Here is a 9,986-nt window from a genome sequence, read left to right on the forward strand (position 1 = left end):
GAGATGGGTAAAAATCTATTGTAAAATAAGAGTTAGGGTAGGCAAAAAGCAGAAAGTCAGATGGGATCAGAAGTAATTCCTTTCTTGGTGAATGTGTTAGAAACATATCCATCACAGAGAAATGAGTGAAACAAGGGGAGGAATAAAGATCTTGTGTTTTGGTCAAGGGATTGAGAATGCTTCTAACAGAGTGGCACCAAACTCTGGCCACTGCTTTGTTCCCTGCTGGACTGAAGATGGCACTTTCAGAGCACTGTAAAGGATAAACACAGACTTTTCTAAAGATTTAAGAGGAAACCTTATTGCTATCTGCAGCCACCTAGGAGGATGGTGTAGGGAATATGGAGCAAGATTCTTCTCAAATATGCACAGTAGAAATAAAAAAGGTAATGGACATGAACTGGAACACATGGCACTCTGATTTGGTACAGGAAATTGTTTTTCTACAATTGCAGCAGTGAATTTGTACAATTCCAGCAGTAAAGCTTTGGGACCTGTTGCCAATGAGGAAATCTCTCTTTTTTTGAGTATATTCAATACATACACATAAACTCTTCTCTCTCACCACTAATGGTTTTTCTTCTGATTCAATGATGCTTCTCTGTTATCAGCTCCACCTTATCACTGGCCATAGCCTGAACTGGTACAGATCCTGCTGGCAGAACAAGCTGAAACTGTATTTATTGCCTGAATAAAGATAGATAGGGGTTTTTCCAAAGTCAGAGCTGCTCAGTAGAATGTGTAGGATCTCTGTCACCCAGAGTTCACAAGTGTGTTTCCCAAGGGGCTCAATAACAGGAATATTCTGGTGTCCAACCAAGCAGGCACATGGCTCAGTTCCATTAGGAGGCTCCATGTTCCTGATCTGTGATATTTACAATCATTTCCACCTCCCCATCTTTAATGTGATTAGAGATTCTTCATTTAGAAATGTATAAATCAAATTTTGATTCTTTCTGAGTCTGTTCCCAGAATGATTCCTGGAGAATTCCATAGGTGAGTGGTGTGCTGTCCACCACCAGGTATTTTTCAGATTTCATTTTGCCTCCTCATGAATCTTCCAGATTTTATTTTGCCTTCTCATTTTATCTAAGTGTTTACACTGAAACCTGTTCCCTCCACCAGCCTTCCTTTCACAGCAAATCCATCATGTGTATGGTGAAATTCTTGAACCATGAGCTGAGGTCCACAGATTTTTTGGAGAGATTGAACCTTTCATAAAAAAAATTATCCAAGCCATGCACCACATGCCTTATTTGCTTCCCTGTTTCTCATGGCTTTTGGTTTCAGGATGGTATGTTTTAGTTTTTTTAATAAAGAATCAGAATGGAGTGATGCTCTAAAATTCTCACCAACTCACATACTATGTATCAGTCAAAAACTTAAAAACTAGATCTGGGAGGAACCTGTCTCACTGTTTTTATCTGAACTGAGCCACCTGAATCTTCTTTTCCAATACCAAGACTTCCTTGAAACATCCACGGAAATATAATTTCTTTATTAAGAAAAATAAATAATACTACACATTGAGACATTTTATTCATGAACACCATTTTGTTTGGATCTAGGATTATAATTTACAGAATTCTCTGAGATCTGGTTCAGCTTTACAGGACTGAAATAGTGGCCAGGTGGCGCAGACTTCTCAATGCATGTGCGGGGTCATCTGTGTTGTTCTGGAAAGAGTTCACATACACATTGCAAACCTTCTCTGGAGCTGTGTACTCAGGAAACTTGTACTGAATCCTAAAGCTCCTTTCCAGCTTTTTCCTTTTGTGCTTGAATTCCAAGATAGTTTTCGTGTATTTGTTAATAGTGGTGACAGCTGCGGCCATACAGCAAGCGAAGGAGGTCCATGCAAGGCTGTGAACAAAAAAGCAAAAATTATCAGAAATTAGCAGGGAATTTTCATATTCAAACCCTTCAATTTTATTTTTGAAAACACTGATTATGTGTGATTGTGTTGGTGAGTATTAGGGAAAGATGAACAGGCTGGGTGAGGAAAAAATAATTTTGGTCAATGACCATTTACAGAGCTCTACATATTTATTGCAATATCTACATTTACCATACCTGTTTAATGAATCATCTCCAGTTTCTCTATTTTAGCTCTATTGAGCTTTACTTCTCTATTAAGCTTAGAGCTTAATATCAGAAAGGGGTTTTATTAAAAAAATGGCAATGCATAAAAGTTAAAAGGTGCAGTTATTAAGGGTATAAATCTCACAGGGGACACTGAGAAAAATGTGAGTTACCCAAAAGTGTTAAAAAGAACTATAAAATATCTGGGTAAAGGAGGTTCAGGGCATTGAAATGCATTCCTGAGCAAATGCATGGCACAGTAAACAGAGAAAAAAGGACATCAACTCTGAAATGTTAAAACACCTAAGGAGACAGAACTAAAACAATTATATTGAAATACAATTTGTTAAAAATGTGTGAAATTAAAAGCAGCATGTAAAAATATGGCCACATGAGCATGAACTGGAGGGTGCAGCCAGGTGGGGTCGGGCTCTGTCCCAGGGAACAGTGACAGGACAGGAGAACCAAATATAAACCAGTTAGTACCCATAGGACCAGCCATAATCCCAAGTGTGAGGTCTCCAGTCTTCAGGACCAAGATTTACAGTCATTTGAAACACAGTTGTGTACATCATGTGAGCAACCATGCCCAGAAGACCTAAAAAATACAGTGTTATGATAACATCAGTTATTTAGGCTTTGGCAACCCACCTGACAACTAAATTAAAAATGGTAAGTTAAACGTAGCAAAATCCACAAATCTAAAATTCAAAATAGATCACATTAAGAAATAATTCATTGAAAAGAATATTTTCCCATAAAATTTTGCTTCACTTTGTGAAATGGAGGTGTTTAACTGTACCTGCTAGCACGGTGACCACTGCAGAGAAGGCGTTGATCTTCAGCCCATCAATGACAGAGCTGTAGTAGCAGATTTCTACTGACATCAGAATGTTTCCAATCAGGAGCAAAACCACGTAGAGAAGCTCTGCTACAATGGACAGCCATAAAACCCCTGCAAACCAAATCAACAGCACTGATATTATCAGCAAATAATTTCAGATTTTCACCATTTCCTTCTTCATTTGTATTGTTCATGCAAAGTTAAACAGAAGCACAGGGACTGTGAGGGTGCTGTGGTAATGAGAACATCTGTGGAGGACTTCAGTGTCAATGACAAATTGATTATAATTATTGGAAAATAAATTTAATTATTTAAAAAATTAATCTAAATAATTTTAATTAATTAGGTAAATAATTAGCTTTCAAATTATAATTATTGGAAAAGCAGTGGCCTATTGGAATAGCAGTTGCTACACACTTATTGCAATGTGGTTCAGTGTGGTTTTTACTCAGTAGCTACCCTAAAATCACCATAAACCAAAGGTAATATAAAAATAACCAAAGGTAATATAAAAATAACCAAATTTAATATAAAAAGAACCAAAGGTAATATACAAAGAACCAAAGGTGATATAAAAAGAAGTGTTAGTGTCATGGTTCTGAGTGCAGAGAGGAGCAGCAGACCCAGCTAACAACCTGGAGGTCATGCACGCACCTGCACTGCCTGTGGCTCCAGTCATTCAATAAAATCTTCCCCACAAGCCTAACTTTGAACCAAACAGGATCCTGATTTTTTTAGACAGAGAAGCCTTCACGAGGCCAGACAGCCTCCAGGTTTCGCTGAGATTCATTTCCCTAGTTATCTGCTAATTCCTCTCTCTTTGGAGATCTGGTAATTACACCTTATGCAAGAAGTTAATCCTGCCATGAAAGTCTCTCAGCCTGTCTGACCTTTAGCATGCCAATGTCCCCCAGACGGGAGCAGGAGCCCTCCTTGTGTCCAAATCTGCTGTGGCAAGATCTGGCAAATGGTCTCTCCCAAATGTAAGAGCTGAAATGAGGCATGTGGGACTTCAGGCAGCTCTCCAAAATGCAGTTTATTGTACCCAGGATGTCACAGCAGGCCAGGGTCATGGGTGACAGAGCTGTGCCCACAGCTGTCAGCTCCAGCTGCAGGCAGGCCTGGAGACCCTTTGGTTTTGGTTACAGTGCATTTTATACTTTTCTTTGCTGAGCATCTTAATACAGTAGAACCAATCTATCCCTTAACTTTTATCTCTAGCCTATCATAATTGCTATAATTACTATGTTCATGTTACTGTTCTCCAATCACTAAAAGTCAGTACATTACAGTTGAAGCTAGAAATTGTTTTTCAGTTTTCTTTCAGTGGAAAATTCTGAGACCTTTTTTCTGCTTGCCACATTTGCTGCCTTGTTTGCCTGTGCTATCTTTCTGCTTGGTACAAACATCTTCTTGTTTGGGGTGGGTTTATCCTTTGCTCTAAGCCATAAAAACCCCTTCTAACTCACACACCCTTTGCCCCCTTGGTTATCCAGTAAGACTGGCTCAGAAATTCTTTTCTTCTATATCAAAACTTGCTTTACTTTATATTTCTTCTTCAGATTCTACATTCAAAAATCTTTCAGCTAAGCACACACATATCTGTGAGACTTTCTTGTCAAACTTTCATCCTTCCCAACACCCAAACTTTTTAAAAACCAAATATGCCCTGAGACACCTGGCTGCAGATTCAAGCAGTGATTTCATGAGAAGACGCAAACAAACAATCATAATTTAAAAAATGAAACACTGCTGAGACACATCCTTGGTTATCAGACACCACCTAGGGTAGGAGACAAAGTTTGTGTGGTGTATAACTCCAAATGCTGGCTTGGACAATGTCTGTGGGACTTCTGTGATTCATGGACCATTCAGACATTAAATTTTTGGGCCAGGCTATGTGTGGGTGTTCTTGGACATGGTTTGTTCCTCCAGGAAATCTGTCTCGCTAAAAAAATGGGATTTTCATCAGGAGCTCCAGATGTTGCATTGCCCAACAGTGCTGGCTGCTCCAGCTGTGAGAATTTGCATTTTAACATTTTTTGGGCAGTGAGCCATTGTGAGAAATGCCCCAGACAAGGGTGAGCAGCGCTGTGTGTGGGAGCCAGGGGCGGGGAATTCGGGGGGGCTGAGCCTGCTGCACACTGAGCTGGGATCCCACAGCACCCCCAGGCATGTGCAGAGCACAGATCTGTCCTGGGCAGGATTTCCACGCAGCATTTCACTGCCCAAAGGGAGATTTCTGCTTTTTAGGTACCCAGAGGCTTCTTGGCTGTCTGCACTGGCCTGCCAGTGCCTGTGACATTTGCTGATGCTGTTCAGAGTCAGTGTCAGCTCTGTGTCCACCAGCAGTTTTCCTTGTGAGGAGCTCTCAAAAACCACCCCCCACTCCTGTGTGACTACACCCATATCTCATTTATATTTTTTTCTCATGCTACAAAATTCTGTGATGCTGTAAGTCTCTGTGATGAGCTGCAGCAGGTAGAAGGAAGAGTGGCCTTCAGAAAATGAGTATTTCTTCTTCTCCAGGGTCTGAAATTGCATTTCCAGTCAAATGCTCCAGTCCCAGAATGCTGGGAAGAACAAGTTTTGGGGTTTTTTTTTTCTGGGTCAGCCACTGGGAAGAATGAGTTTTGGGTTTTTGTCTGGATCAGCCACTTGTAAAGTGATTGTTCAAATCAGATCAGTGATGGACTGGTGTTTTCACACTGAGGATCAAGAGGAAGGCACAAAGCAGCATCTGCAGGAATGTTTTATGAAAATATTTGAAATATTCTGTATTAAGAACTATAGATCTTCATTAAGAATTAATTATTTTTATCAAGAATTGTTGAATATTCTTTGAAAGAAGGGAATGGAGCTGTGTCCCCACAGCCCTGAGTAAGGCACAGGGTGGGGATTCAGATTCCATCAATTGGTGCACAGCACATCTCCCTCAATCCCCTGAGCACACAAACCTCCTGGGTGGATGTTCACACACTGCCATGAATTCCTGGCTCCAAATATGGAGGTATGAGGAGACAGAGGGCAAAAATACCCAAATTTTGACTTCCAGTACCCATATTCCAATTTCAAAAACCATTCGTATCCAAGTGATGTGTCTTCAGAAAGGCATACATTGATATTGTAAGCCATATTGCCTTCATTTTGAAGTCAGAAAAGTAAATAAAGGACAAAAAATACTCTTTGTGATTAAAGAAAGCATTTTTGAAATGGATTAATTTAATTTAATGCAGAATACTTATATTGGTAAGCGTGATCAGGAAAGTTTTGACTGCAGACAAACAATATGCAATATCTACCTCGATCAGAAGCTGGAGTCAGACTGATGAAGCTTCTACATTTCTCACCTAAAAAAGAGAAAAAAATAAATCAAATTCAGGATTATTTTGTACTCTGTAATGATATAAAGAAAGGGATTAATAGAAGGAAATGGAAAAGCTATCGTAGAAGCAGAAAGTGAGAAGATCAGGAAAAGCTGTTTTTAGTGCACACAGAGACCTTGGTACATCGAATTTCTCCTGGGGTTTAACCAGAGAGTCCTCACAGACTATTTCACTGCAGAACCAGAGCCTGGAGGAGCCAGAGGAGGGCTGTGAACTGATTTCCATGGGGTGGTGGCTGTGAGAGCCAGGAGGGGAAAATTCCTTTGCAGGACTGGGATCGGTGCTGGTGTCAGGGCAGGGCTGCTCTCCTCACAGCAGCCAGGCTGCTGCTCACACAAATTCCCTCTAAGCTTCATTCCAATTTCTTCCTGTGAGCTTTGCTTTCCCCATGCCCCCCTGCCCCCCGCACAGATGCTGTGAACAAAGCTCTGGGAATTAATTCTCTGATCTGAACATGCTGGGTGTTTTTTTGGTTTTTTTTTTTTTTTATTTATTTTCCAGCTCCTAACTGCACCCAGTCAGAAAACATCAGCTTCCAAACTTGAGCTCCCACAGCAGATGCTCAAATTACACAACCCTGGAACACTTAGCATGGATAAAAGTGTCTTTTGGACAGCTTTTGCTCTGGTCTTTGACATTTTCCCCTTAAAACTGCATAACTTACAAGAAGTTCTGGTCAACCTGGTCCTTCAGGACAGGTGACTGTGAAAATATTTTCATTTTATGGCATAGGTGACAGCTGCTTTGATTTATCTGAAGTTCTGCTCTAGCTGGGCTTGTTAAACTGATTAGGGCAATAAGGGGAAAAACTGAATGTTGATCTGGTTTTACAATAAATGCTGGAATTCTTGGACCAGCAATTCCCTTATACAAAAATACAAAATTTGCTATAAAGTTTCTGTAATGGCAAGCTAATTTCATTCTCATACCATTTACATATGCAGAGTGAGCCCCAATTAAATGTCATCACTTATGGCTAGTAAGTCTCCATGTTTTAGCAGGATGAAAATAATCCTCTTTTGCTTTGATTTATGCAAGGTGAGATCACAGGAAGAAAGCAGAAATACTTGTGCTCAAGAGGAAATCCAGGAACTAATTTAGATCCCACAGATATATTAGTGCAAATGATTTAATTTTTTTTTTTAAACTCAGTTTGTGTTTTTTATGTTTTTATGTTTTTTTATGCATCCTTCTGATCCTTAGGGCATTTTATCCATAGGGTATCAGAAGGAATTATTTAAAGCAAGGATTCGTTTTGGACTAATGGAATAAGACCACTGGAAAAATGAAATGCTTTCTTGTTAGTGTCATTTAACTTGCTGTTATGGTGAGTAGAATAAAAACCAAATAATCTTAATCTGATTATGTGTACTTAATTGACAGGAACCACAACCTGTCAACTAAATCAACACCACAACCTGTCACCTTCATGTTCTTTGCAGAATTTATTAGGAATTTTTTAAAAAATTGACTATACACTACCCTCTAAGGTCCCTTTTGCCAGAGAAGAGCAACTTTTTAAGGACACAAATCTTTCTGCTAAGCATACATATATCTGTGAGACTTCCTTGTCAAACTTTCATCCTTCCCAACACCTCAACTTTTAAAAAACCAAATATGCCCTGAGACACCTGGCTGTAGATTCAAGCAGTGATTTCATGTGAAGATGCAAACAAACAACCATAATACACCATAAAATACATAGGCAGTAATGAAGCAGAAGGGGTGGGCACACCAAATAAGCAGCAAAAAAACCATGATTAATTTATTAAATAAACCCCCACGGGTTTACCTACCTTCCTCATTGATCATTTCCTCACAGGAGTACCAGATGCCAGCGTGGAACTTCTTCTCCACGAATTTGTCATCGCCGGTCTCCCAGATGTACTGCACAGCCTGGCTGCCGTTGCCGTCGGCGCTGTTGAAGCGGATGCACAGATCCCCTTTGCTGTCCCCTTTGCAGAAAGGCTTGGCCACTTTCCTGGTCCCCTCGCACCAGTAACTGCTGCTGAAAGCTGTGATGGAGAAGATTAAAGAGAGGAAACTCAGAGAAAATGCTGCTGAGGCTCTGTGCCTCCTGTCTGCCTCGGGGATGGAGGATGGCATCTTCCGGAGATGCACCAGAAATTATTCCTGAAATTCCCTTCTGCAAATTTCCGACGAAGCACCTGCCTGCCTTCACCATCCCATTCCTCATCCGTCCCAGAAAATTGTGCTGGCTTAGGAGTTTAAGGCAGAGAGCAGAGATCTGGGCATGACCAGAAATCATGTGGCAGGGGAGATTAAGAATAAAGGACAGTGTTGCTTGGCAGCAATGTGTTGTGGAAGGAATATGAGGAAGTGTGACAATAAATGTTCATTTGCCCCATGAATCATACTCAGAAGCACTGGAAGCACCCCAGTGTGCAATCACTAAAGTTTTATTTATACAAACAAAACATGCCTATTTACCTTGATCAGAGTCAGACTGATGGAATCTCTATTTCTTAGCTAAGGAGTAAACAAAATCTCACAGCTCCTGTGACACTGAGCTCTTTAAATTGAATACAGTTGTGACTCTTACTATTAAAAACTTGTAAGGAGCTAAAACTGGTTGGTCAGCTACAGCATTTCACAGTATGCAGCACTAGAAAGGGGACTGCCCCTGTTCAGAGCTCCACCAGTGACAAATAATTACTTGAAAATAATTAAATTACCTGAATTTGCTCTTGATGGTTTCCTGGGCACTGCCCATGAACACACAAGTTTTGCCCAAGGGAGGTGAAACATTAGAGAAAATGCTGAATTATCTTTATTTGATATTTCACTGTGTAAACAGCATTTCTTTTTCCTCTGTCTAGGAAACATTTCCCACCTTATGTTATATATATTGTTTTTTCTGTCTGTTTGGTGATGCAAGTAAGTTATGCAAAGAACTAAAAGGAAGTGGGTGTTAGAGTAATTCACTGTTTCATTTTACAGCTGTGAAGTCAAAACTTGTGCCCTGGGGGGAGAATGGTTCCTCAGGACAGACACTGAAGTCACTTATATACCTTCTAATGAATATAATTTGGATTTTCAAGACAACTCTCTACCCAAAGATGTCAGAGCTGGAGAAGCAGATGAAACTCAAGGATGACAGGATCAATGCCTGCTGTAGGTTGCCATGAAAAGCTCAGCTTACAGAGTGCAAGACCAAGCAGGTCTGGTCTGCAAAGGCAGAACAAATCTCACAACCCAAAATGCAGCTGTAGCTCCAGCCAGGAGTTATTTTTTCCTAAAATTAGAAAATTTCCTTTGTCTCCCTGCATTTTCTCAAGGGTGTAGCACATGTGAGAACAGGAGTGGGAGCAAATGTGAGAGCAGGAGGGAGGGAAATCCTTCTAAGGATTAAACCCTGATCTCTGTTTCTGTTCCTGTGACTAATCTGCATATGGCTGTAATTAAATGTATTTTGAGACCTGTGAAACCACTGATGCCTTCTGGATGACACCTGAGTCTGAGATGTTTCACAGAGACAGGTTTTGCTCATTCCCTAGCAATGCTGGTACCACAACTTTCAAATCAATTTTTCAGGCAAGAATGGCTCTGTTTAATTGGAGAAATAGGATAAATTTATTGGTTAGTTCTATTTAAACTGTGAAAGAAAAAAAAAAAAAAAAAGAGAATAACAGAGGAGCAAATAGGTTTGCTGG

The 9,986-nt window shown here is 40.2% G+C and overlaps 1 protein-coding gene across 1 annotated transcript; it reads right to left on the reverse strand.

Annotated features, from left to right (window-relative positions):
• Window positions 1-1,607: 1,607 nt before the first annotated feature.
• Window positions 1,608-8,418, reverse strand: GSG1L2 (GSG1 like 2). The gene is made up of 5 exons (XM_058817408.1): window positions 8,109-8,418; window positions 6,229-6,276; window positions 2,885-3,037; window positions 2,569-2,680; window positions 1,608-1,863 (listed from the first exon to the last, which is right to left on the reverse strand). The coding sequence occupies exons 1-5, from the start codon at window positions 8,416-8,418 to the stop codon at window positions 1,608-1,610; spliced, it is 879 nt and encodes a 292-aa protein (XP_058673391.1).
• Between the last annotated feature and the right edge of the window lie 1,568 nt (window positions 8,419-9,986).

Source organism: Ammospiza caudacuta, chromosome 19, assembly GCF_027887145.1.
Source record: "Ammospiza caudacuta isolate bAmmCau1 chromosome 19, bAmmCau1.pri, whole genome shotgun sequence".
NCBI classification, from domain to species: Eukaryota; Metazoa; Chordata; class Aves; order Passeriformes; family Passerellidae; genus Ammospiza; species Ammospiza caudacuta.

Coding starts and splice junctions, on each gene's coding strand:
- GSG1L2 (XM_058817408.1), bottom strand. CDS start 8,418: ATGCCATCCTCCATCCCCGAGGCAGACAGGAGGCACAGAGCCTCAGCA. Junction 6,277..8,108: donor GGAAATGATCAATGAGGAAG/GTAGGTAAACCC, acceptor TCTCTTTTTTAG/GTGAGAAATGTAGAAGCTTC. Junction 1,864..2,568: donor GATTATGGCTGGTCCTATGG/GTACTAACTGGT, acceptor TTTTGTTCACAG/CCTTGCATGGACCTCCTTCG.